Source organism: Aspergillus luchuensis, chromosome 8 (genome assembly GCF_016861625.1).
Source record: "Aspergillus luchuensis IFO 4308 DNA, chromosome 8, nearly complete sequence".
Taxonomy (NCBI): Eukaryota; Fungi; Ascomycota; class Eurotiomycetes; order Eurotiales; family Aspergillaceae; genus Aspergillus; species Aspergillus luchuensis.
This window is the reverse complement of record NC_054856.1, coordinates 3,797,529-3,823,945: the sequence shown is the minus strand read 5'-3', so window position 1 is coordinate 3,823,945 and position 26,417 is coordinate 3,797,529. Positions and strand designations below refer to the sequence as shown.

The 26,417-nt window shown below is 48.8% G+C and overlaps 12 protein-coding genes and 1 non-coding gene across 13 annotated transcripts; 8 read left to right on the top strand and 5 right to left on the bottom strand.

Annotated features, from left to right (window-relative positions):
• Nucleotides 1-161: 161 nt before the first annotated feature.
• On the top strand, nt 162-2,918 carry AKAW2_81313A (ankyrin repeat domain-containing protein; the record flags this gene model as incomplete). The annotated part of the gene is made up of 1 exon (XM_041682430.1): nt 162-2,918. One exon carries the CDS (start codon nt 162-164, stop codon nt 2,916-2,918), a length of 2,757 nt encoding a protein of 918 aa, XP_041549274.1.
• A 506-nt stretch (nt 2,919-3,424) lies between these two features.
• AKAW2_81312S (FAD-dependent oxidoreductase) lies at nt 3,425-6,120 on the bottom strand (the record flags this gene model as incomplete). Its single annotated transcript, XM_041682429.1, has 5 exons — nt 3,425-4,172; nt 4,238-4,992; nt 5,047-5,417; nt 5,482-5,756; nt 5,819-6,120. 5 exons carry the CDS (start codon nt 6,118-6,120, stop codon nt 3,425-3,427), a joined length of 2,451 nt encoding a protein of 816 aa, XP_041549273.1.
• A 1,001-nt stretch (nt 6,121-7,121) lies between these two features.
• Nucleotides 7,122-7,524, top strand: AKAW2_81311A (uncharacterized protein; the record flags this gene model as incomplete). Its single annotated transcript, XM_041682428.1, has 3 exons — nt 7,122-7,133; nt 7,217-7,409; nt 7,472-7,524. The coding sequence occupies 3 exons, from the start codon at nt 7,122-7,124 to the stop codon at nt 7,522-7,524; spliced, it is 258 nt and encodes an 85-aa protein (XP_041549272.1).
• Nucleotides 7,525-9,348: 1,824 nt separating this feature from the next.
• Nucleotides 9,349-9,785, bottom strand: AKAW2_81310S (uncharacterized protein; the record flags this gene model as incomplete). The annotated part of the gene is made up of 2 exons (XM_041682427.1): nt 9,349-9,650; nt 9,713-9,785. The coding sequence occupies 2 exons, from the start codon at nt 9,783-9,785 to the stop codon at nt 9,349-9,351; spliced, it is 375 nt and encodes a 124-aa protein (XP_041549271.1).
• A 1,441-nt stretch (nt 9,786-11,226) lies between these two features.
• AKAW2_81309A (uncharacterized protein) lies at nt 11,227-11,715 on the top strand (the record flags this gene model as incomplete). The annotated part of the gene is made up of 1 exon (XM_041682426.1): nt 11,227-11,715. One exon carries the CDS (start codon nt 11,227-11,229, stop codon nt 11,713-11,715), a length of 489 nt encoding a protein of 162 aa, XP_041549270.1.
• Nucleotides 11,716-12,510: 795 nt separating this feature from the next.
• AKAW2_t80036S lies at nt 12,511-12,618 on the bottom strand. Its single transcript has one exon. It is a non-coding gene; the product is annotated as a tRNA-Met (tRNA).
• A 670-nt stretch (nt 12,619-13,288) lies between these two features.
• Nucleotides 13,289-13,909, top strand: AKAW2_81308A (YbhB/YbcL family Raf kinase inhibitor-like protein; the record flags this gene model as incomplete). Its single annotated transcript, XM_041682425.1, has 1 exon — nt 13,289-13,909. The coding sequence occupies one exon, from the start codon at nt 13,289-13,291 to the stop codon at nt 13,907-13,909; it is 621 nt and encodes a 206-aa protein (XP_041549269.1).
• Nucleotides 13,910-14,979: 1,070 nt separating this feature from the next.
• AKAW2_81307A (MFS transporter) lies at nt 14,980-16,680 on the top strand (the record flags this gene model as incomplete). The annotated part of the gene is made up of 4 exons (XM_041682424.1): nt 14,980-15,090; nt 15,155-15,936; nt 15,993-16,517; nt 16,575-16,680. The coding sequence occupies 4 exons, from the start codon at nt 14,980-14,982 to the stop codon at nt 16,678-16,680; spliced, it is 1,524 nt and encodes a 507-aa protein (XP_041549268.1).
• A 398-nt stretch (nt 16,681-17,078) lies between these two features.
• AKAW2_81306A (uncharacterized protein) lies at nt 17,079-17,470 on the top strand (the record flags this gene model as incomplete). Its single annotated transcript, XM_041682423.1, has 2 exons — nt 17,079-17,356; nt 17,416-17,470. 2 exons carry the CDS (start codon nt 17,079-17,081, stop codon nt 17,468-17,470), a joined length of 333 nt encoding a protein of 110 aa, XP_041549267.1.
• Nucleotides 17,471-17,832: 362 nt separating this feature from the next.
• AKAW2_81305S (alpha/beta hydrolase) lies at nt 17,833-19,191 on the bottom strand (the record flags this gene model as incomplete). Its single annotated transcript, XM_041682421.1, has 1 exon — nt 17,833-19,191. The coding sequence occupies one exon, from the start codon at nt 19,189-19,191 to the stop codon at nt 17,833-17,835; it is 1,359 nt and encodes a 452-aa protein (XP_041549266.1).
• Nucleotides 19,192-19,581: 390 nt separating this feature from the next.
• AKAW2_81304S (uncharacterized protein) lies at nt 19,582-20,818 on the bottom strand (the record flags this gene model as incomplete). The annotated part of the gene is made up of 2 exons (XM_041682420.1): nt 19,582-20,598; nt 20,651-20,818. 2 exons carry the CDS (start codon nt 20,816-20,818, stop codon nt 19,582-19,584), a joined length of 1,185 nt encoding a protein of 394 aa, XP_041549265.1.
• A 1,243-nt stretch (nt 20,819-22,061) lies between these two features.
• AKAW2_81303A (nitronate monooxygenase) lies at nt 22,062-23,174 on the top strand (the record flags this gene model as incomplete). The annotated part of the gene is made up of 1 exon (XM_041682419.1): nt 22,062-23,174. One exon carries the CDS (start codon nt 22,062-22,064, stop codon nt 23,172-23,174), a length of 1,113 nt encoding a protein of 370 aa, XP_041549264.1.
• Nucleotides 23,175-24,228: 1,054 nt separating this feature from the next.
• On the top strand, nt 24,229-26,025 carry AKAW2_81302A (uncharacterized protein; the record flags this gene model as incomplete). The annotated part of the gene is made up of 5 exons (XM_041682418.1): nt 24,229-24,390; nt 24,443-24,513; nt 24,564-24,677; nt 24,727-25,187; nt 25,235-26,025. 5 exons carry the CDS (start codon nt 24,229-24,231, stop codon nt 26,023-26,025), a joined length of 1,599 nt encoding a protein of 532 aa, XP_041549263.1.
• Nucleotides 26,026-26,417: the final 392 nt, after the last annotated feature.

Sequence of the window (26,417 nt, the reverse complement as noted above, 5' to 3'; positions counted from 1 at the left end):
GTCACGGAGGATTTTTCTGGATCAAAGGGAAGCCCGGAGCCGGAAAGTCGACGCTCATGAAACACCTCCTTTGAAAGGCAAAGCAAACTGGAAAAGACACAATCATATCCTCTTTCTTTTTCCATGCCCAAGGGGTGGACCTGGAGAGGAATACTGTGGGTATGTATCGCTCAATCTTGCACCAGCTTCTCTCGTCTACTGCCGTTCCATCGAGTGCCAAACAGCCCTACTTTAGCTTTGCAGCGAAGATGCTAAGTCAAGATGACGGCATAAATTGGACAATCCGAGACTTGAAACATCAGCTGTTATCGCTCATCCGATTGCTGAACAACCGCTACGTGTTCTTCTTTATTGATGCTCTGGACGAATGCGACCAAGCCGAGATGGAGGACATGATACCGTTCCTCGAGCACTTGGGGCACTCTTTGAATGCATGCGATGTTCATCTGAGAATCTGTCTGGCAAGCCGACACTATCCACAACTCAATATTGAACGTGGCATTGAGTGGGTCTTGGAGTACCAGCAGGAGCATCAAGGCGACATGCGGAAGTACGTTGAGACGAAATTGAAAGGGGGCAAGTCAAAAATGCTCCAAGAGATTAGAGAAGAAGTGTGCGCCCGAGCATCCGGTGTATTCCTCTGGGTTATACTTGTAGTTCGATCGCTAAATGATGCGTTCGCCAAGGGCAAAATCCATGCTGTACGTCAACGGCTGGATGAAATCCCGGACGGGCTCGATGATCTTTTCACCGATATGCTGACCAGAGACACTGAGGAAATTGATGACCTTATCTTTTGTCTTCGACTCATCTTGTTTGCACAACGTCCATTGTCCAAGGATGAGTTCTACTTCGGGGTGATGTTTACCAAAAACGGCTTGATCAAAAGAGAAGGCGAATGGCACATTGACCCGCACATTGAGAACTTTATCCTCAACGTCTCCAAAGGCCTCGTGGAAATTACCCGCACCAAAGCTCGCATAGTACATTTCATTCACGAGTCAGTGCGAGATTTCCTACTACGACGGGACGGTTTTAGCAAACTCCAGGCTGGGTCGAGCGCGAACACAATCGGGAACGCCCATAACGAGCTTGCACAAATCTGCTTCCGATACATCTGTCAAATCAAGCTCATGGCCGCAAAGGAGCTTCGAAGACCCTGTGTATGGCCACCCCTAGTATGGCCACCTCAAGTCGAGAACTATCTGAATGCAGAAATCCCATTCCTCAATTATGCTATCCATAGCCTCCTGCCTCACAGCAATGCGGCTGAGGCTGGAGGCACTTCGCAAGCTGCCTTCCTGCAAGCGTTTTCTTTGTCATTCGAGGACTTCAAGCACATCCGCAATGCCCTTACATTATGTCACATTCGCCAATATGGATCCGACGTCACGGTTCTATACGTTCTAGCAGAATTGAACTTGGACCACCTCATCCGCCTGGAACTTCTACGTACGCCACAGATGTGGAAGCAAATGGGAAGGTATCACAGCCCAATGGGTGCGGCTGTCTACTTGGGTAACACACTTGCAATCAGGGCCTTACTTGGTTGCAATACGAGTTCAGATGCCTCTGTCGACAACTCCTTGCTTGAGGCTGGGGTTATTGATCGTATGAAACAATATGTGGTCAACAGCAAGCGAATCAAGATGAAAATAGGTTCTATGGCTTTGTATCTGGTGGAGTACGCTATTAAACGTGGTCATGTAGCCATATTAAAGCTCCTCTACCTCACTGGCAAAATCGATCTGAACCATAAGCTCAACTGTCGTTCGCTACCGCTTATCTGTGCGATTAAGAGTGCCAAGGCAGAAATTGTGGAATTTTTGCTCAGCTGTGATAGAGTCACTATTGCCAGCCCCACAAACGCTTTGCAAGCTGGGATCACTCGAGGTAAAAGGGATGTTTGCAGTGTCCTACTTTCCCTCCCATGCAGTCTTCGTTGGTTGGACTCCTACGGGGGAGTTGCCATCCACTGGGCAGTAACTGGAAACAACGGGTCTACAATGAGACAGCTCCTTGAGCTTGGTTGCGACGTAACGCTACGGGATGGAACTGGTCGAGATGCTTTGTCACATGCTGCCGAACAAGGCAAAATTGAGATGATGAAAATCCTAATTGAGAGCGGGGTTGTCGATATAGATGGGAAAGACGGTCAGGGAAGGACGGCTTTCTCATGGGCCGCAGCACCATACAGTGAAACCATCAATCGTTCGCCTGGCCCGAAAAAAAGTTGGGATCAATTGCAAAAGGAAGCCATGTATTTGCTACTCAGCACGGGAAGAGTTGATGTGAACTCCAGAGACAAACATCAATGGACGCCCTTATTATGGGCCGTTCAGAGAAATAAACCAGTGGCAGTGGACATTCTTCTTGAGGCCTCAGAAACTGAGGTTGACTGTAGAAGTGTGACAGGAAAAACACCACTTACGGTAGCCGCAATGTGTGGACACGAAGCCATGCTATGTAAGCTCCTGCAGTCAGGTCGCGCGGATGTCAATTCTCAGGATATTTTCGGGAGAACACCTTTATCTTGGGCTTTTTACCCATCTGGTATGTCTCCACGGCCTTCTGGACAAGGTCTTCTTCCAAAGTCCAGCAGGAAGTGGCAGTGCTTGGTAGACGGAACATCCCCGCATCGTGCAGTTCCGTTGCTGCTGGATTGCCCGATAATAGATGCCAGCATTCCGGATTCCTTTGGCCATTCAGCCTCGTGGTGGGCCCAAGCTTTCAGGATTGATTCTCCCGCAGTCTTGGAATGGGTTGAAGAGGAAGACAGAAAAGTCATGCAGTTGCTCATAGATCATCTGTCGAAAAAGAACAAGTCCAATATTAACGCGGTTCTGCCACTAGATAGGGAAACACTCGAGGGCGAAATGGAGGTTGTTGCAGCGTCCTATACACCATATGACTATTGAAGACCCCAGTGAGGCATCTAACCTATTGATGTTATTTTCACCAATTTATCTATAGATAAGATCCACCTGTAAAGGCTCATGGAGCACTCTCCTTCTCGATCGACTGATCTGGACGTGGTGCTGTGGTAAGGCTATATCTCTTCTCATGTACATAATTACATTCAACAAATAAACAAATACATTTGTCACACTCACAGTAAGAGTCTAACGGGCTCATTTGATATACTTCCGGTTACGCGTCAAAGGGCAAAGTCACCCCCGCAAAGGCATCCTCAGCTCGAGCTTGCAGGAGACAGGAGACCATCGTCTTCGTACATGACCCGTTTTACGATCTGATATTACCAAATACTTATATACTAATTTGAATTCCATTCTATACCATCTTTTTGATCATCTTCAAGCCTTGTAGCCAGGCTATTGGGTTTTCGCATTCATATCCTCAGACAACAAACTAGCCATGAAAGCTGCATACACAGCCGTCAGAGCATGCGGAATACAATCAGATTTCACACTGATGACTGTTTATCATGAACCAGTTTATGCATGATCTCTTCTCTCCAGCCCCAGCCCAGAGCAAAGGTGGCCCCAGGCCCAAGAGTAACTGTAGTCCCCACCAGTCCCCCAACAGCCTTCAACCAAGAGAACGAGGCACCAGCATCTTTCAAATCTTTAAACTTCAATGCTAGCCACATAAACCCACTAGCCATTGATATCACTTCATCATACTGGAGGAACCTCGCAATGCCATCAGCGAATGAGGTGACGGGCACCAGGTGGCCTCTCAACCCAGGAAGAAAGGCACTAGCGAACGAAGTATGAGCCGGTGCAGTGCATCGAGCCCGGAGAAACGTAAGTCCAGAGATCAAGGCGAACGTGCCATATGCGTACCGAACGTAACGCATATTCTCCTTACGTTCTTCTTTCCGTTGTGGCTTCTTCTTACTCCCGAAAGCTCTCTTGATCAGACGATGCAAGGGAGCCTGTAGCAGAGGTACGACGACAGGAAACAATTGCCAAATGGCATTGTAGTTGCGGCGCGATTCAACCGTTGGTGTCACGAAATTTGCGAATGTGGGGAAATAGTATCCCGTTAGCATGGCGATCAGCAAAGAGCTCGAAGCCTCCTGCGTTATCTGATGCTTTGCCCCCGGTAGAAGGCTTGAAAGGGGCGAGCGGATATGTTCCAATGCGTAGTAGATTGGAGCAAATTTTCCAATGCCCTTCAATTGGGACGCGATTCCCGCGGCTATCGGGCTATTTGGTTTTCATTTAGCCTTATTTACTTGTGGAGGGGAGGATTTTCAGGTAGGTGAACTTACAGTATGAGCTCATACCAGGAATGTGCCTTGCGATAACTTTCCAACAGCCATATTCCATAAATGGGGCCAATGTCGGCCATAAATGATAGCATTTGAGTCCGGGATTGCGGATCAGATCCACTGATAGAAGGCAAGAAACACGTAATTGCAGGCCGAAAGAGCTTGTCCAGGAATGGGATATTATAGAGTGGTCTGGCTAGGCTGAGTGCCTCCCCATTCTCTGCAGACCATATGCCCTCTACAAATAGAGACACCATGAATGGCCCAGTCTGAGTTATCAACGCCCCCATTGTCTTTTGCGCAGCAGCATAACAGGCAACAAGAGGAACGATTGAAAGAGCACGCTTCCATAACACATTATCCCGTTTGAAGACACTGTTGTCATCATCCAGATACGGCATGGTGCATGCTAGCGACTTTGGTGGCAGAGGTAGACCGTCGATCTTTGCTGCTCCAACAATTGTAGCGGACGTTTTATCGACCAAGTATTGACTAAGATATGGAAGAAGATAAAGCCCAATGATCTTTTCTTTGAGACCAGCTAGAGCCTCTATTCTGGTCAAGTCATAAGCTGACTGCGAAATATGTTCAAGCCGTTTCTGGCGGATGTTCTGCCATGCTTGCAGGCACTGGTGGATATCCCGGACATCTGTCCTAGGTTTTGTAGGGCCCTTCAATAATCTAGAGAGGCTGTTTGCAAGCGATGCAGCGCTCTCAATTGCACTGTTGCCCCCCTGTCCCAGATTTGGTGTCATCTATAACCAATATCTTAGTTGAGTCTCTGGTAATGCTTGGGAGATTAGACGCACCTTATGGGCTGAGTCACCAATGCAAACATATCGATCGACACACCAATGCTTATAGACAGCCTCTTCAAGGGGTACAAAAGTTCTGACAATTGCTCTTTTGTTGATTTCAGCAAGCGGTACGTTGGGAGTTATTGGCTTCTGTAGATAGGGGCCAAGATGGCTATCGATCTCATCTTGACTGAATCTTGGAATTTGAGATGCGGGGTAAGTTTGGTCCATTCTAGTGAAGAAAAACCAATAAACGCGCCCTTCTTTGCCGATGATCGTGAGTATGGAATAGCCCTCCGCGAAGGTTCTATGTCCGTGTCCCGGTCTCAGTCCAGGGGTGGCTGAGGATATGCCGAATACACAGTTGTACTCGGATGTCATCACTATATTGCATACGAATTAGTAAGGGTCATATGAAGATTTTGCTTATGTATGGTGGAGTCTTACAGTTCTTCTCCTTCAGGGCTTCATGTTCCATTCCTCGAGACTCCATATACTGCCACATCTGTCGTCTCACTGTGCTCCGTACCCCATCGGCTCCAACAACAAGATCACCCTCATAGACGGATTGATCCGCACAACGGACCATAACCTTTTCAGGGGTATGCTCTATCTCAGTCACCTTCTTGTTCACCATAACACGATGTCTTTTGTCTCCGAGGCCCTCGTACAGAATGCTGAGCAGAACTTGGCGATCAAGGAATGCAACCGGATAACCGTGTCTATTGAATCAGACTCGCCGCCAGTGTATGAAATCTGAGGACGACCGGATATATTGGCTTACCTTTCATATATAATTAGGGGAGCAACTGTGTCGGTGATGGGCTTGGCGTCATCGGTCCATGTGAAATTTCTAGTGAGAGGCTCAACTTGACTGAGAACGTCGTCGTAAAGGCCTAGTTGGTCCAGGATGCGAGCACCGTTTGGGAGAATACCAATAGATGCACCAACCTGGGGTGCAATATCCGCATGGGACTCCAGCACAACAAAGTCTATGTTGTTTCGAAGCAGACAGTGAGCGAGTGTAAGCCCGGCGATTGAACCGCCCACAATCACAACGCGGAACCTGGATTCGGAATCTGCCATGATATACTCTATAATTTGGAATATCCAAAGATGTCGCCCTAACGTGAATAACAGGCAGTGTGTGAGGGACCGAAACGACGACGACGACTGGAGGTGCCATGGTCTTTATGTGTGTCTCCTCGGGTGGACCCATCTAAAGTAGTCGGTGTAATTTAGCATAAGAGAGAAATCCATCATAAGTGTTAGCATGCTCCATTTCGGTTACGCAAAGTGTCATGACTACGATTAAACTAAAACTATGGGAAAGGTCGATCAAAGCTCAATGTAGTTAGAAGGCAAAGGAGCATTTAGGACCGTTCCTTCATGAAACGCAGTGGGTCCAAGCCTCGAGCCGAGAAACCCGAGAAATCCGGAAACGCAACTTACAAGAAACCCGATGATCCCTAGTCCACCTATACTCCTTTTTCTCCAGGAGGCTGTTGTTTTCGATTGTTTTTTATGGTTTCCATCATGACGGCCTCGCATACCACTATCTCCACAACGAGAGATCGGAAACGTCGCGAACAGAAGCCCCGCGTTCTGTTGTCATGCACGTCGTGCAGGGAGAAAAAGTATGTATTGATAGTATGATCAAATGACAATTGATCTCTTTGCTTCTGTTTAGCAATGCATAACATCTTCAAAGGCTGAGATGCAGCCGGGAACGCCCCTGCACAAACTGTCGGAAACGAGGCCAGGATGCAGCCTGTCAATACAATACCGAGCGTTCGAACGCCCGGACATCGGGGAAGCCAGAACCTACCGACGTCCATAATGAATTGCAATACTTAAAGGAAAGATTGCTCTTCTTGGAAAGGCAAGTCACGCGGGATTGCAACTCTTCTTCTACGTCTCGGGATGATAGGCTCCATGTTGGCGAAAGTCCCAGCAGAGATTCTAGCGAAAGTGAGATAGCTTTGGCCGCATCACAAGTTTCCGCAGGGGGAAGTCCCTTAACTGTTTGCTTCCTGACTGGGGAAAGTGGAACTCGATTCGTTAATCCAAGTCACTGGCAGGCAATTATGAACGATGCGGTAAGTCACACCAGAGATATTTGGTCCTGCCTCTAGGAGGGGTTTTTCATCATGACATGTCGTAACGTAGATGTCAGGCCCAGAAGCTCAACCAAAAAGATTACAACAATAATGATGGCGAAGACACTAATAGGATCTCCCGGCCGGAAGGCCCAGTCCTGCTACTGGGAATTTCACAGATGATGGACATGGCAGAGCTTTTAAATGCACTACCGCCTCGCGAAACTGCAGATATGCTCGTCGATCGCTGTCTGAACTCCAGGGAACCATCGCTAAGTACGTACTTAAATCCCTACTGTCTTACACACATCCTTGAGAAGGTCTAACAAGTTCTGCAGTCATCATTCACGCTCCGACGTTCAAAGGCGAAGTACATGCCATCAATAACTGAGCTATAATATAATGATCTAACGCAGGTTTTCAACAGTACCGGAGATTCTGGGATAACCCCGCCGGAGCACCGGTCGCTTGGATCGCACTATTGTATTCAACCCTCTCTTGTGGGATATACATTCAGCATACGGGAGATCCGAAAGTGTCCTCGTTAGACTTGCCTAGAGCATTCTATGTGTACCGTAATAATGGTGCAGTTGCGTTGGCGAAGTCAAATTTCGCTACTCCGGGCCTTTATAAAGTTGAAGCATCCATCTTATACCTCGGCATCGAGTATCTCCAAAGCAACGACTACAAAATAGGACTCCCAATGTTACTCAGCATTGTGTCGCGACTAGCAATCATGATGGGATATCATCGGGATCCTCAGCTCTACCATCTCCAGATATCGAGTTTTGAAGCAGAAATGCGGCGCAGAGCATGGCTTGTATTGATCACAATCGACTCCGTACTCGCATGGCATACAGGTCTACCCCGGGTTATTAGCCAGAGTTTAGGCGATGTGAGGCGCCCCATGAACCTTCTGGATAGCGATTTTGGCCCAGAAACTACTGTCCTTCCTCCTTCGCGCCCCGCAGATGAGGTGGCCAGCAACATTGTATACATGTCGGCAATGGAGCAAATGTTGTCTGTCGCCAACGAAGTCGGCGACATGGCTTCACACCCTTCCCTCCTTCCCGAAAGAACTCTTGAATTAAATATGAAACTGGAAAATACCAAGAGTCGCTTACCCAGCATACTTCAGTTGCAGTCTCCAGAGACACGGGCATCAGATGACGAGACTGTGATCAAACAGTACTGTCTGGAAATAACGTATCAGCGCGCGCGATGCATCTTACATCGCCATTACTTGACGGCTCTTTATCCAGAGCTTCATAAGGGACTAAGGTCCGTGTGCGTGGATGCAGCCCAGCAGGTTCTAACTCTCTATTCTGAACTATTCCAAGTTCTGGCTAAAACACATAATCAGCAGCTAGCGTGGTTCGGGGCATCTCGCTCAAATTCCGATTGCTTGACAGCTGCCATGATAATATCTTTGGAGGTGATAACACAATCGAAAAACGGCAGAACTGTGGGAATTACGCCCCAGGCTGATCTCATTGAGCTATTGAAGGCCTCCCAAATATCCTGGAGGAGCTCACCAAGACCAACATCGGAGACCCTCAAAGCTGCAGGTATAATTGGTACAATGCTAGATCTATTGGGATATGGCGGGGTGGGTCCCTCGCTTGCCTCATATGGGGCTCAAGAAGGGCAGCAGAATAATAGAGAAAGCACAGAGACGTTCTTACGATCCCCAAGTATGATGCATGACATACTGACGGGGGATTCTGCGTTGGAACTGTTTGACTGGGTAAGGTGTACTGCTCCATCGCACCTATTACGCTGACCATGACACTTCAAGGCCCTTTGGGATCATGAGATGCAATATCTGAGTGCGGTGGAAAATCAATTGTGATAATGCTGATTGCGTGCATCTTACCCAATCCAACGGTGGATTGATGAAAACATTATTTGGTCAAAAGCATTCAGAGTTACTGTCAGCATACTAAGGGAAACCCCGGGAGCATACTATACTAAACCGAAATTTCGGTTAGAATGGCTAGATGCTTTATATAACCTTGCTTTATATACTCTGTTCATTTGAATCTGTACGTTCTATTGTCGTTACAAAAATGCAGAGAATTAACATTGATCTGATACAGGCTAGCCAATCAATCCAAGATCTATCACCCGACTCTTGCCAATAGCGATGAGAGCTATCCCTCAGCTCTCAGAGCAATAGAAAAACCAGCCTGCATCTACTTGAGCACGAACAGGTCTAGAACTCAGGGAGTGTGTTATCGTAAGCAGTGTCCCATACAGCATTACTGTCCTCGCCTGTTTTGTGGAGAACGGTACAGAGAGCTGCGTCCTCAGTATGGCCTGCAAAGTTGATGTGTGCAGACTTCTCTTTGAAGTCACCATAATCGACCAGGTCGCCCGGGGTCGTGTGGATGTTGGAGACATGAAGCTGGATAATAGGGGTCACATGCTGACAGTTGTTTTGCTTGACGGGAATCATTGATGTATCTTCGTTGCTCTTCAGAAGTGGGCCGATGATGCCGGAAATAGGTCCTAGGTCTATGACAACATCACAAAGTATTTTGTTAAGACGATCTTCTTGGCACCCATAATGCAATTACACGCCTGGTAAATGCCAGGCCCGAATGTATCCTGTATCTCAAGGGCAACGCTCTCTAGAGATTGCCTACTCATGATGGTTGCATCCGTTCAGCGCTTGGGTCGCTAAGACCGTCGAGTCCTTGAGTGTGGCTTACTGACACCCTGAGCTATGTCACTGGTTATCAGCTCAGCTTCCATGCACGCCATCGCCTGAACGGCCTAAATCAAGGATGCCTTCGCGTGACAGGGGATTAAGATCTAGATTGCAAGCTCGCGCACCGGTTCCGATGATTAGAAAATAGCCACGCGTTTCAGCGTCACCACGATGAATTCCAACGGAAGCGAATAATAATGAAAATCAAAGCCAAGAAAAACAGGAAACAAAAATAATTAGAAGATAAAAACATACAACAGAAGGGATTCGCTGGTGGTCACCCACCCAACTACTAACCTCCCGGCGTGTGGCTTAAGTACGGCTGAGCGGACGGGAAGCCCTGTTTTCCACACCCTATGGTCGTATGTACTAGATTGCCTTTTACTTTATCCTATGAAGCACATTATAGAAACTCTATGCATAATACCAACCCTCATCTTCTTCAAGTCAGGACAGCAGCTTTAGACGAGACGCATGCTAGACTACTCGGCGGGTTCGGGATTCCTGCTCTGAACCGATCGGAATAATTGCACGATGAGCTTCACCATTACCTGTAATTACATTGTCCAGGAATGTAGCATGCCCATAATGCATCTTGTTGTGTCGACAGCAAAAGAACTTCCCAATGTATTCTGTATCATCGGGAAAATATTTCCCTTCATGGGGTCTACATCAGGCTCCGGCAGCATGAAAGTCATGCGTTGCGGTTGCAAGGGCTTGATCTGCGCACATGTCATTCGAGCAGTCAAAAGTTTGCTTTCTATAGTCAATGCCGTTGAATGGCAGCACATTACGTACATTAGGTCCACAAAGAGAAAACATACGTTACACATAGCAAGGCGTTATGAAAGATTTCCTATCTTATAACCCCCCTCTATCCCTTGCACTAAAACAGAACAAGTCTCGAGAGGAAATGTGTTCGGGTCAAGGTTGGAAGAAGGTTCATGAATAAGCTGATACAGTATATATCAGCGCCTACGTTGTACAACTTGAACAGGGAATTGCTCTTGCTTGTGTAACACTCCCTGGGATAGCAGATACTTATTTGTAGAAACTTTAATTCGGGGTAAGTTGACGAATTGGGACAATAACGTAGCGGGGAGATAGAGGACAATACAACATAGCTTCATTCGAGAAACTGTGAGACCTCATTTCGCAGGAATTCGACGGTACCCACCAAGCTAGATACGCCGTCAAAGGCTCCTTTCACATTGTGAAACCCGGCTCTCCTGATCATGTTGATGACATCTCGAGTCGGGATGCACAGAGCCAAGCTGTGCCCCTGCGACCGAAGAAAGAATCATCAATGGAAAACAAAATACGTACCGAGTGTTGCTGAGAAGCCAAGGGTCTGAGGCTGCCAGTCTTGCCAGCAGCAGCATGACTCCCCTACTCACGGGAGCAGGCCTGGGCGGAAGTCGTTGCCCTTACCTTGACGGATTGGCATGCGGTACCTTATGGTTCAAGAGGATGTCACCTGCTCGAGATCTCTTCTGGGTAGAGCCGTCTATGTGTGAGCTTCAGAAGCACTCGAAGAGGTCTGAAGAGTCCTTGACGAGCTTTCGGCGACTGGAGCCAGCAATCCATAGGTCTCGTATGCAGGACGTTTTCAACGCCTCTTGGGAAAAGAGCGGAGCAGACCCACCATTGAGAGTTGGTATGAGTTTGAATAAAGCTGCAATCGACCCAGATTACCTGCGCGACATGGGTTTTTCGCTACCTGGCTCTGTTGTCGACAGTGCGCTTGTAGCAAGTTTTGATTATGTTCATACGGCCACTCATACTCAGCTCAGAGCCCTTATGACTTGGTCTATGGAGAACCGCAAGTACGAACCGGACATTTTGTTAATTCTGGCCACCTTCATATGACAAATGTCAAACGCTCGTCATCGTGTTATGGAAAATGCTGTTACTATCCCCGAAAAACCTGAGGTTCAGAGTAGGGTGGAAGTTCAAGGGAACCCTCCCTGGGTATAGCGACCTCGTGGATGACTCAAGATACACGCAGCATACGGCCGAGGGATTTGACATTTCGATTCCTTGGTCCGGAGAAGTGGTGTCAGGTGGCCATGCTGTCTCCAGGGTCGTGGAGCTAGCTACAAGACCCGAAAAGCAAGATGTTCTCTAGATGTTCGTGATTAAGTTATCTAACTGGGGCGGATCAGCCAGATTTCCACGTATACAACCCGGCCGCACTTAGATTGATGTATGACAATGATTGGCAGCACAAAGTCGACTTCACCTGGGCACTTTGTATAGCCATGTGGGAGGAAGGTATTCTATCTGCTGCTTCAATCAGTACTCTGAGGATTGAAAAAGGTCGCGTGGCAAATGATGACAGGGCTGGAAAGGGTTATGAGGTGCGATAGTGGTACTAGTGGATATTGCTGAAGAATGACTCTACCCACCGGTCATACTAGCGTGATTGAAATATATTTTGCGGAAGATCGGCTTCAATCAACCCGAAGTCGAACGTTGTGGATCTAAAGTCAACTTAAGAAGGCTACTAGTACTACCAGTATGTATGAGGGAAGCGAGTGGTGTGTTTGAAAAAAAGTGACTACATAAAAAAAAAGGAGCGAAAAAATAATAATGAGTTTGTATTTGAAGAGAAGAACAGTTAATTCAAAGCGGAAGGAAAAAGTTAAGGAAAGGAAAAAGATCTGTCCCGAGGGAGGTTCGAACTCCCGGCCTTGGGATCGCATGGAAGTTATGCTTCCACGTCATACTGTAGTATGAGACCCACGTGATAACCAACTACACCATCGAGACGACTTGTTGAAGAACGCTCACTGACATAGCATAATATGGCAATAGCAGGCAGAGACAGGGGTTCAATGATCAATCCCGCCCTCATTTCTCCTTTTTCCGTCCCCAACGAACGTGCAGAACCGGCGATAAGATTGATTAAGCTTACAGAGCCCCTAAGCCGCGGGTCTAGTACAGGGATGTGCTTTAACCATTTCATCTTTCTACCCAAAGGAGCCGCAGTAGCGTCGCCAGATGCTATTTTATTTCTACATTGGGAAACTCCGAAAGTCCCGATACGAAGCCCATGGGTTACCGATGCCACGGTTTTGGCTGGCACGTCATCAGATGACCACAGCATATGTAGAATGGGAGCCCAATTTAACCAATACCCCGTCGGAATAACTCTCTGCACTATCCGATAGCCAAACTGGCTAACCGCTCGTGAAAATCCATCAGTAGTCAGTACAACTTAGTGGGTCTTGAGCTTTGCCTTTCACGGCCACCCGGAAATAAGCTCTGGGATACATTGTTTTCCTAATCCTTCCAAGTGCGGCCCGCTATCGGGCTCGGGCATACAATAGGGGCGTTAACATCTTTCGTTGACAGTTAAATAACAGCCATCCCAACTCAAAATTCGACTAATGACTTCCACACTCCAACAGTCCCTCGCCAAAACCCAACCAATCTAACCATGGACAAACTCCCTCCCCGCATCGAGGCCTTCCTGGGGCGTCTCTTGCGCAACAAACGAGGCCGCGACGCAAAACTACTCACGCGCATCAGTCCTGCTCTTCAGGCGCTTCAACCCACCATCGCGGTAACCTCGTCGGTGGGCCCATCGCAGTCTCCACTACCCGCAGAATACACTCAGGTTGGCGCGAACCGCTTCCCGCCTCTTTCCTGGACGGTACCCAACGACTCGGTGCCCGCAGAGAAAATCAACAGCTACGTGCTCATTGTCGAGGATGCCGATGCGCCGCTGCCAAATCCTATCGTGCATGGGCTATACTACGGACTTTCAAAGGACAAAACCAGTATCCCTTCAGATGATGTTGTTGTGACGGACGCGAGTAAGAGGGCACTACAAGGGGGATTTCAATACGGGGTGAACTGGCACCAGAATGTGTGGAGTGGGCCGCGACCGGTATTAGGACACGGCTCGCATCGGTATTTCTTTCAGGTGTTGGCGTTGGGAAAGGCGTTGGAGGAGAAGCCTTGGGGGAAGGAGGAGTTGTTGCAGTGGCTGGAGAAGGAGAAGGAGAGTGTGTTGGCTTGGGGGGAGTGGGTGGGCACTTTTGTGCGGGAGCCTTAATCGATGGAATGTGGAATGGATGATGAACTATGAAACTTTGCTAAGTTAGTGGAATGCTTAATTCTAATTCTAATTTATTCAGTCATATAATTTTATGCTCGCTGTCGGGTCGATCATTTTTGGGTATGGATGGTCAGGTGATCTGAATGTTTGTTCGCTTCATCAGTAGCATTCCACTCCCTAGGTATCCCCTTGTCCTTCATCTCTGCTGCAATGTATCTACCCGACAGCTGTAACGACCATTTTGAATTCATCGGATGATTCGGTCATGTTGTGTTGCATCAGATTCCCAGGCGAGCAATGTCCTTATTCGTCCAATTTCCCGATGAGGGCCTCACTACCCGTGCGCCACACCCAACGCTAGTAAAATCTTGCTGATTGTGTAACAGCTGGGGGGAAATATACAGCCCGCATCGTGATCCTCCAGCATTGTACGACATGACTAGAGGCCGGCCCAGCGGCTGCTCGCAGTAGCAATTTGTGCGTGTAGTTCAGGAACGAATGATAGATTTTATTCTCCTGGCAGCCGTTAGAGAACCTCACTGGGGTCTACCCCTGATGCGGTACAGACTTGAGAGGCAGTGTCCTCCAAAAAGTCCCTCATGGCATGCTTCTGAGATATGCTCCAATCCTGCTCGTGCTGAAGGTTTTAGGCATAGGAAAACTCTCGACTAAACTTTGTCAGTGATGATGGCTACGCTTTACTGGCCGTTTTGAGTGGGATTAAACATACACTGGGAGGCATCCTGCTCAATGTATCATGGGCCCGGTCGTAATCGTGGCGTATCTATGCCTCTCTTAGACGGGACATTGCCTAGGAGGGAGCGATATCACTTGGCAACGTGCATAATAATGTTGGAGATTAGGCTTCGAGCATATAGCGCACTACTCCGTACAAATAGCTGATTGTTGCAGAAAAGCGGGGTGGATGGTCGGTGGCTATTTGGGCAGTGTTGCTCCGTAGCTTCTGCATACCTTTCGAAACGAGGTCGTTCAGACTATTTGTAGCAAGACTTCTGGCCCCAGATTATGTGCTGCTTTTCAGACACGAGTCTCTCATCTACAATACAATGACCCTGAGAGATGAAAAAGAGCAATCTGCTTCCGATAGCAGTAGCCCCCTCAATACCATAGAGAGAAGCGCGAACGTTGAAAGCTCCACCTCTGATGCCATCGTTGTTGTGAGTACTACGTTGTCCTCGCTAAAATAACCATACAGGAAATTTCTAACTAAACATCTGACAGGACTGGAATGGACCAGATGACCCAGAATGTCCTCGAAACTGGCCAAAGAGCCGGAAATGGCTCAATGTGCTTCTGATCTCTCTTCAAGGAACCCTATCCCCGATCGCTTCGACAATCCTAACTCTAGGTGTATTCGACATCGCAACCGAGTTCCGTCTAACGAGCCCATATACCCCAGCCCTCCCCATCGCCTTCTACCTCGTGGGTCTCGCACTAGGACCCCTAGGCGTGGCACCATGTTCAGAAATATTTGGCCGTCGCCCCATCTACACCATCTGCTTTGCCATCTTTACCCTCCTGAACATCGGCTGTGCATTGGTGCATAACATGGCCGGACTGGTTGTTCTACGCTTTCTAGCGGGCGTGGCTGGCTCCGCAGGGCCTAGCCTAGGCGGCAGCAGCATCGGGGATCTGTTTTCTCACGAGGAACGAGGCAAAGCTCAAGCGGTGTATGGCTTGGGACCTATATGTGGTCCGGTTCTCGGAGGTGTTATTGGTGGATTTATTGCGTACGGCACGCATGGCTGGCGATGGATGATGTGGGTGGTCGCTATAGCCGCTGGTGTCGTTACCAGTCTCGCTGTTCTCTTCCAGAAAGAAACATATGCGCCGGTCCTGCTGCAGCGTCGGAAGAGAGCCCTGGAAAAGGCGAATCCGGGGGTCACGTACCGGGTTGAAGTGGGCTCACATGCATCTCAGGTCTTCCGACAATCTATCCTGCGTCCCCTCCGCCTTCTCTTCTTTTCACCAATATGCACGTTCATGAGTCTCTACCTAGCATTGTATGTGACTGGAAATCTCCACTGATCGGCGATAAAAGTACTAACAAATCAATCAGAGTATTTGGCCTCCTCTACCTCCACATGGTAACCATCACCCTCCTCTTCGCCTCTCAACCCAAATACAACCTCCACAGCTACAATTGGACACACGGAACAACCGGCCTAGCGTTTCTCGGCGCCGGTCTCGGCGCATTCGCCGGCGTCGCCTTCTGCATGAAATACTCCAACCCGTCATACCGATACTTCGTTACCCGCTACGAGCAAAAGACCGGAAAGGCAACCCGCATGCCCGAATTCCGTCTACCGTTTATGCAAGTCGGCATGCTGATCGTGCCCATTGGTCTACTGATTTTTGGATGGACTGCAGAATATCAAGTCCATTGGATTGCGACGCTCGTGGGAGCTGCTATTCTGGGATTGGGCATGGTCACGGCGTATATCTGTGTGCAGTCGTATCTGGTCGATGCGTTTGAGGTGTATGCAGCTAGTGCACTTGCTGCTGCGGTGGTGGCGAGATTTATTGTTGCGGCGGTATTTTCGGTGGTTGGGTTTCAGCTGTATCGAAGGTTGGGGTATGGGTGGTATGTATCCTGCTTTAGGACCTGGGTGACCTGGGTTGCTAATAGTGTCACATTTAGGGGATCGACGCTGTTGGCGTTCATTTGTTTGGTGGCCGTTCCGATCCCGTTTCTGTTGGGTCGGTATGGACCTAGATTGCGTCGGATGGGGACTGAGATGGTCTAAATGGCGATACCTATTGGATGATTTTATAGTAGCAGAAGGGATGTCGGTCCAGAGCTTTGGGCCACTCGACAGGACCGATCTACAGAAAGCCACGGGAGATAGACCAGGACCTGCAGGGTAGGATAGCAGGATATTGAATCGAGTGTATGACCATGGGAAGGGTCAAGGAAGTCCATTGACCTTGTACCATTAAATCAGTCGTTGAAGAGATCGGTAGACCTTCTATGCCTACAGTGTATGCCACCATTCCGCATTAGGCAAGCGTGAGGGGTCCAACACAGACACAGCCTCACAATCACGACTCTCCTCCACTCTTAGAGCCACCCTCATCATCTTGCCCTCAATTGTATCTATAGCAGATCCCACTCCTTCTACCCCAAAAATACTTCAACCCAAACATGTCTCCCACTCAATTCCGCCTGATATTCAACGTCCCCCCCACCAGCCTTGCAGCCTGCAAAGCTGCCATATTTGCTGCCGGGGCTGGTCGCTACCCCGGCGGGAAGTATACCGAGTGTTGCTGGACCACTGCTGGAACGGGCCAGTTCCGACCTGGTGACGCTGCCAACCCGCATATTGGAACTGTGGGCGCGTTGGAGGAGACCCCAGAGGTCAGGGTTGAGACGATTTGTGTGGGAGAGGATGTTGCACGGCAGGCTGTAGAGGCGTTGAAGAGGTATGTTGATTATCGCTGACATGAAACTGAAGGTGATTAGATATTAACTGGTTGAGTAGGGCTCATCCGTATGAGCAGCCGTCATATAGTGTTTTCCGAATGGAGGAGTTTTGATCACCTGTAGTGGGAGTGCAAGTTAAGTCTTGGTGCGGCTTAGAAGGGTGGAACCGAGTATTCGCATCAAGTTTGTGTATATAGCTTCTCACCTGGTCACTTCTTGGGAGCGTTGTGTCTGACTTCGCCGGCTGTCGAAAGGGTATACGATGGTTCACTTCCTTGCTTGATGGTAAACCTCAAATCCAAACAGTAATGTAACATCTTATCTCCATCCAGATCTTTTGTCTACTCCAACCAGCAACTCAACGACTTTACAGTGACATGAAGGCAAACGAAACCAAGGCTATCTGAGCCAGTGGCACGACTTCAATGGATGGGGAAGATATCAAGGACAATTGGCCGGCCAATTTCCTAAGATACTAAGCAACATTGCGCCTATCCCCGGCAGGCCTAGATGTACATCGAGCAACAAAGTCCACCATAGCTTCTCTACCACTCGGCTTGACTGGAATCTCTGTATGCAGAGCTCCTAGAACATGCTTCCGAGAGATATCCAGGCCAAGGCGTTTCCCTTCTCGTTCCAGATCATCTGCCGCATGTGGCGGGATTACCTCGTCTTTCTCGGCAGACAATATGAGGACTGGTGGCAATACAGCTTTGTCACCATCGCTATCCGTACATTGATCATCTATATTCTTGAGGTCGTCTCTCCACCGCGCCATCCGCTCCATAGCCAGGATACTATCCCAATGGCTCCGCAAAAACGGCCACAAATATCGATAAGGCAGCCATCTCTGAGGATAGAGGCTGATCAACATATCCTTGACACTGGATGAAGGAGCCTCAAGGATAACACCAGCAATAGAAGCCGGCGCTTGAAATTCTGCAGTGTGCGACCGAGGAAGATACGTAGCGAGACCGGTAGTTGCGACCGCTGTTCCTAAACTATGCCCCCACAGAATGACCTGCAGATCTGTGTCCGGGGCAGCATATGTCTCCTTAACCCAATCAAGAAAGGCCTGAGTGTCGAGCTCAATACCTTGCTGAGTAGGACGGCCAGATGAGGTCCAAAAACCACGATAGGAAAGAGCAACAACCACGTAGTCTTTCTCCACAGATGCTGAAGCAGAAGATTTTGGAGAGGCGCGCATTGCGCGCAAGAACTGCGATAGAAGGGGCAATCTCATGGGGGTGGAGCCTCCGTTGCCTTGGAAGTAGCAGGTCACCACTAATTTCTTCTTACAATGATTTCTCGACTCCTGAATGCTTCCAGGCGAGGTGGCTTTGACGGGAATGCGGCCTTCGCATATTGCTAGTTTGGTACCATCGTGACTCCGGATTTGGTGTGTTTGCCAGCGCACTGGCTTACATTGACCCTCGTAGTCTGAGACCGTTTCAGATCGTGCAAATGGTGGCAGCCAGGTGAGATAGAGAAGCTTCTCTTGCATCACTACAATCCAGAAGCATTTCCAAGTCCATAGAGAAAGAAGCAGTCCCATGAATATGACGGGAGGAATCAGGATTGGTGGTATAGATTCGGTAAAAAGGGTACGTAATTGAGGACAGCTACTTGAGTGTAGGGGTTGGTACATATGATGGTAGGGTGTAGGTCGTCTTCGTGTTGTCCGAAAAACAGTGTAGACATTTTGGGACGGGATGTGACTCTGGAACCACACCGATGGGGGTCGCGGGCTCCTAGCTTTTCTGAAAATAGATGGCGGTCCGACAAGACCGGGAAGTACGCGTTGAGCGCACCGCAAGATGCGTCTGGTCGGCATCAAAGGTTGGGTTGGATGCGAGATAGGGAAAGAGAAATAGCGTCAGGGAAGACAGACAATGGAGGAGTCAAGAGGAAGATTGGATTTGAGACGGAGCAAGTTGTGCATTGACATAGATGACTCAGCATTACACAAGACAGGGTTAGTTAAATTCATAATGGCTTCCTACAATGGTAGATTTCTACGCTCCTGTGCTTGGTCTCTACTGTCCTAAAATTTATATATCGAGAAAGCAATAGATGGTTCATTTTATTTGTATCTTAGGCTTTGTCAAGCACCGGACTGGTGGAGTTCCAGTATCATGGAAGCCGATTCAATCAAATTTGGCACAGTTTCGAGTTGCATAACAAAAGAAAAGCAAAGGGATAGAGAGACGAGTTCCTAGTTATACTAGACAGGACTGACACCCTTGATAGGATGCATCATACTTCCGCGAGCAAGCGCAGTTAGCATATCCTGCCGAATGATGCGCAATTGCTTTCGTCTTCTGAACGATATGTCTGCAGCAGTAGCCTTTTTCTGGGGTTTCATTTCAGAAGAGGTCCTATCCGAGTCCTCCGTGGAATCCTCATCCTCAAGGTTCTCCAATTCAAGAATGTTCCCCGGGAAGAAGCCTGGGGGGAGGGCCTCTCCTGGGAAACACACTCTCCGCATGGCCTCTTCCGGGAACAATCCTCTAGGGAACACCTCTCCTGGGACGTCCCTGTCGCGGCAACCTTCCGTGTCCAATTGTGGCACAGATACACCCCGAACGTATCCAACAGTAAGACGCAGCATCATCCACCAAAGCTGAAATTCAGTCTTGAATTGGTCAAACTTCCAGAGGCTGTAATCTGGAAAAGAGTACAAGGCGTCCCAGAACCGCCCTTGGTCTCCACAGAGTTCGATGTCCCGGTGGTACTCTAGAAGCCATTCGTTGACTTCAGCTAACACCCATGTCTCGACAAGACGGGCAGGCCGGAGGATCATAACCCCAGGAAGTGACTTGGGGTATCTTCCGCAGGTGTATTTCTCACCTTCCTTGTCACAGACACACTTAGTAGCATTGACCTTGTCATTATCGCGACACGCCCGACGATGCTCCTCGCACGCGAAGGGCAGCCGTTCATCACTTGCCAAGATATAGTCTAGATCATCGGGTTCAGGCGGGCTAACGGGTATGCTAGAAAGCCGAGGCAGCCACTTTTCCCTTTTGTAGAGACTGATATGCCCAATTTCAGGGTGCTTTTCCCCATCCTGGAATCTCTCAATGTGGAATAGGCCATTGGGCTTTGGGACCCTGAACCGGAAGCTGGGTTGCGAATAACAGCAGGTACCTTCGTCTTTACATTGACGTGACAGCCCTGCTGTCTCTAGGGCCTCTCGCGCCTTTTTGAGATGATTGCCGTCAATGGCAAAACTGACAGTCTCAACGTCAAATTAGTATGGTTATCCATTCGAGAGATCCAAAATGACTTACCTCAATTCCACCACGGATCCCGAGAACTCGATGATACGCCGGACCGATTAAGATGCAAGGTACGTTACTGTCCTTGAGCAGCTTAGCTACTTCAGCAATGAACTTGGGTTCGTTGCCCACCTCCCACTGAGGAAGTTGAGGCTTGTCAGTGTGTGCGCTTGTTGCCATTTTTGAAGAAGTAGACCCTCATACAGTTGAAGATGCACAATTCCAAAATGAGAACAACAGCGAATCTAGGGTCATTTATAGACTTTGAAAGAAAGAAAGTCAGGATAACTCCGTGGTCACTTAATCAATATCCAGTCCTGATCGAGGCAGTAGCTTAATGTTCCGGTGGGTTGTTAGGTTGATCTACCAGGGTTACCCGGGAAGCTCCGATCTGGCTCTACTGTAGTCGAAGAAGGGCCATATTATTGCTAGACAGACACCAAGCAACCCGGGATGTTCTTTCTTCAGCAAAGGTGCCTTTCTCAATGACCAACTGGGTATTGTTAGTTTTTTTATTAGACAACATATAAGGACAAAGCTGTCTATGAGGTCTGGATAACCATTTACTCATCTAAGAGGGAGTAGTTTCTATCCCGAACAGATCTTTCTATACTGTTCTACAAAGATCCCAGTCTTTCGAGTAACCGAATATGATGACCATAGACCGACATGGGGAGCGTGGAATAATGCCTCATATGGGGAAAACAAACAGTTGTACTGGATTATTTTCCTCCGACACAGTGAGTATGTACCTGGCTAGCACTACGGAAGCCATCCGAACAATGCTAGCGATGAAGGTATAAAAACAAAACATCAGCCTGAAAATCCACAGACTGGCAAATGCCAAGATGACTTGTAACACCTTTCAGTGCCAAGTGAGGCATCTTCTCATCATATATCTAGCACAGTTGCTTGGGTTGGAACTAGGTCTGTCTTGACAATACCCCTCTATTCAATGCGACACAGGCCTTCGTAGTAGCTTAATTTCCAGATAGCCGCCTATCTATGAACTGACTCTACATTGATGGATGCCGACATATTCAAGTCTTCGAATAAATGTTCCGTTTGGTCAGATAATCGTCGATTAAATTCAAGCAAGATCTATTCACCCAGCAAAAGATGCGTTCTTAATTATGTGTCAAGAGTTATGACGTCAAAATGGCACAGCAGAGCGGATACTGCGGGTATGGCGGGAGGGACCCGATCAGCAGGTGCCTTGTTTATCGGGCGTCTTTCGCATTTTGGCTGGTGGAGAGGAAAGGAAAGAAAGCGGGGAAGACGTCGATCATCCGTTGGACCGTGGAGCAGCATTCCTTTACAAGCAGCCACATACCACCTTCATCAGATAACCGTCCAACTTGGATTAGGTCTCCTGGAAGCCCGCCTGGAGTTATCAATTGCCCGTTCACCCATTGCTGTCATTATGGACCGAAGGTCACCGTTCCCATCTACCTACCCATGGACAAAAGCACCAGTGATAGCACAAGCTCCTATGCTCAACATCGCCGGCCCAGAGCTAGCCACCGCCGTATCCGCAGCTGGTGGGATAGGATTCATTGCTGGTGGAAATGACGTGTCGAATTTAGAAGGCAAGTTGCAGAAAGCCGAACAGCTCGTGAGAGAGTATAAGGCAGCGGAAGGCTCTCCCGACCAGAACCGTCTCCAGCTATATGACGGCTCGAACTTACCGGTCGGTGTCGGGTTCCTGAGCTGGGGAGCCGACCTCAAGATGGCATTGCCACTTATCATCCGATATCGTCCATGTGCTGTGTGGCTGTTTGCGCCACCTAACAGTGCTGCAGATCAGGTTCCTTGGGTGGAGGGGATCCGGACCCAAACTGGCGGCAGTGTGACTATTTGGGTACAGGTGGGAAGCGTGGAGGATGCAACCGACGCTGTAGTCAAGCTGCAGCCTGACGTGCTCGTCGTGCAGGGCAGTGATGGCGGGGGTCACGGATTGCAGCACTCTGCTAGTATCGTGTCTTTGGTTCCAGAAATCATTGATCATCTGGATGCCAAGCCTTCAGTCAATGCGAACGATTCATTGAAGCCAAAAATTGTTGCAGCAGGTGGTCTGGTAGATGGTCGAGGAGTAGCCGTTGCTCTCACCTTAGGTGCTGAGGCGGTAGTGATGGGGACTCGGTTCCTGGCTTCTCTGGAAGTTCCCATACCGAAAGGATACCAGCAAGCTATCATCGAAGCTAGTGATGGAGGGATCCATACTATTCGCTCCGCTGTCTATGACCGGGTACGTGGGTTCCTGTCCTGGCCACCTAAGTATTCTCCCCGAGGAATTGTGAACCAAACACACACGGACTTTGTGGCCGGTAAGGTGACCGAGCAGCAAAATTACGAACTGTACCAACAGGCTCTGAAGAAGGGGAACCCAGGTTATGGACCTAATGGGCGACTAGCTACGTTTGCAGGCACTGCGGTTGGCTTGGTGAAAGAAATTTTACCGGCAGGGGAGATAGTTCGGAGGACTAGGAAGGAGACGGAATCTATTTTGAAGATAGATAGGCTTGCAAAGCTGTAGAATATACTATCACATACAAACTTTTAGGTAATAACACCATCTTCGGGCCGTTGTACAAGGGCAGGACGCTACATATAATGCCCATATCTCGGGACAAATCCTCCAAATTTCTAAGAGAATTTTATACCTACAAACCCCCAATCAGAATAAGATTGTTTGATAAGACTGCCGCATGAATAAATATGCGGATTCAGGGCCTACAGAATTCAGCATTGACGCATATCTCCTCTGATATGTACGTTGCCATTCTGAGTTACAGAGGGTGATATTTAAGACTCACTAGTAATCCTATCATCATCTTCTACTATTGGCGAGTATTATGAGATTTCACGGGATGCTCGGCCAAGCAATGAGATGGAAGATAAGCATTAAATTGAAATGGCCCGCCAAGAAAGCTAAGATCAGCTCATTGCGCAAGCGCTTCCTTAGCTTTCCCACTGGTGCTGAGAAGAACTGTCTAGAATAGACCATTGGGCTTCTGATTTTTTATCGCAACATGCCCACTAATGTTCAGCTCCCACCGACCCCTGGCTCTCTGCAATCTGCATAGCGGATAAACATCCCGCTAGAGGAAGGGTAAAATGCGCTCGGACTCTTGATCAGGTCAATAATGAATAAAGGTGGAGAATTGCGGAACAAGGGCACAGACCAACGGAAGTGCCTAAGGGTGGTTCTGGTAGGACTTGAGCTGCTCATGAGCTGGTACGATGCCTTCCAGCTGCGAGACAACACCTCGGCTCAGCCGTCGGAGCGACCGTAGACTGAATGCACCGGCGAGGATTAGATTTTGCGCTTTGCTTTTGTGTGCCGCGTACACCCTGCAGTCAATATGTTTGGTGCAGGGCCGGGTGGCGGGCCGTTTCTTGCTAGGGCACCCACTAATGTGAAGCTAAGTTGACTCCCAGGATTTTGATAAGGTGAGGGGAACTCGGCTACCTTGATTTTCCTGCGCCGTATCTTTTGAGAAATTTCTCTTCCGATCGTGCTGTTGTTTTTCTTTCCTAGTGCTCCCATCTGTAATTTTTCTGGCTTCAGGCTCTCCTAAGGGTGCAGCATGGTCTTCGCACACAACACCCAGCAGGATGCTGCCAAAGATCCCGTCGTTGCTGACTCGCACACCCTAGAAGCCGATGCATCTAGTCAGGAGAATGATATCAAAGGCACACGCTACGATGTGACTGAAATGGATCGGATGGGTAAGACCCAGCAATTCAAGGTTAATATTCGGCGCCCAGGTAATCGCACCCGACTAATGTATAGGATCGCAGCGAAACATCCAGTCTTTTGCAGCCCTCAGCTTTTCGGCCGTATTGCAGTCTACGTGGGAATACATCATGCTGTAAGGCGACCGGTAATCTCGTACTCCGCTCAGGATCTAAGTGTTAGCAGGTCGGACTATGAAGGGTTACAAGATGGCGGGTTGGCAGGGATGCTGTGGACCTACGTCTGGAGTGCCATTGGATTTGGGTTCATCATTGTCTCCATATCTGAGATGGCCTCAATGTACATTGCCTCGCCTGCAAACGTACGATCGCATCAGCTAACCGTTTAGGGCGCCTACATCTGGAGGCCAGTACCACTGGGTCTCCGAGTTTGCATCCCCACGCTACCAGAAATTTCTCAGCTACTTGACCGGCTGGATGTCTGTCCTGGCATGGCAGGCAGGAACCGCATCGGGCTCGTTCCTGACTGGAACCATCATCCAGGGCCTGATTAGCGTCCGTGACCCCGACTACGACCCCACTGGATGGCAAGGCACATTGTTTGTCTTTGCGATGATTCTGATTGCGTTCTTCTTCAACATATACGGTGCGGCATTCATGGCCCGGATGCAAAATGTGCTTTTGGCAACTCACATTTTTTGCTGGTTGGTCGTGGTGGTGACACTTTGGGTTCTGGCTCCACTACAGCCCGCCGAAGCATTGTTCACAAAGTTCGAGAACTTCGGTGGATGGTCATCTATGGGTCTTACTGTAATGGTTGGCCAGCTTGCCGCCATCTATGGCTGTCTCAGTAGGTATACTCGCAACCAGCTCAGAGATTAGCACTGACGAGTACAGGCTGCGACGCAACAGCCCACATGTCGGAGGAAATCAAAGACGCTGGCAGATACGTGCCCATCGCCATCACCTGGTCTTACTTCGCCAACGCCATCCTAGCACTAGTTGTGCTTATCACGATGCTCTTCGCAACTCCATCCGTCGAAGACTCACTCAACGACGACACCGGCTTCCCCTTCATTTACGTCTTCAAACAAGCCACCAACACAGCAGGCGTCAACGGCCTAACAGCCATCATCCTCATTCCAGTCGTTATAAGCAATATCCTCTTCAACGCATCAACGGCACGACAGACCTTCTCCTTCGCTCGCGACCGTGGACTCCCATTCTCCAACTGGATCGCCAAAGTCGATGAAAAACGCAAGCTACCAGTCAATTCCATCATCCTCAGCTGCATCATCAGCGCGCTGCTGGCCCTGATCAATGTCGGCTCAGAGACCGCCTTTAACGCCATCGTCTCCCTCAACGTAGCGGCTCTCATGTTCTCCTACTCTATATCAATGAGTTGCTTGATATGGAGAAAGCTTTTCCACCCGCATACGCTGCCCCCTGCGCGCTGGGGACTGGGACGATACGGTCTGACGGTTAACATCATTGGCTGGTTATATGTACTGTTTGCCCTGTTCTGGTCGTTTTGGCCCGAGTCGACACCTGTCACGACTGAGACGTTCAATTGGAGTGTTGTAATTTTTGTGGCGGTATTTTTAGTGAGCCTTGTCATGTATGTGTTCCAGGGGAGACATCAATATGATGGGCCGGTGACGGAGGTGAAGAGATGTGGAGATTTATAGATGTCTAAGACTTATATAGAGGTGGCGCAAGTTGTAAAATAAATACTTTAATACAATGCTCCTGGAAGTATGGAAAGAGACACATCTAAGTACTGAGCGGGTATGAAGTAGGAGGCTTTTGTACGCCCGATCGGCTGGCCTTTTAATGGGCCTCTGTAGAAGATGATATATGAACCCCCAATAGCAGCCCCAACCACTGCATTGTAAATTGCTTCAACAGACCAGATGGAGATGTACTTATCAGTAATCAGAGGCAGCATCCGTCCGCGATCGTCGGGTACAAGCTCGGGACGACTGAAAAAACAGATATTTACCACATTGACCAGGAATTCTGGCTCAGTTTGGCAAAGATAAAGATAATTTTCGAGTGCAGTCTTTTGGTCCTAAGCGCG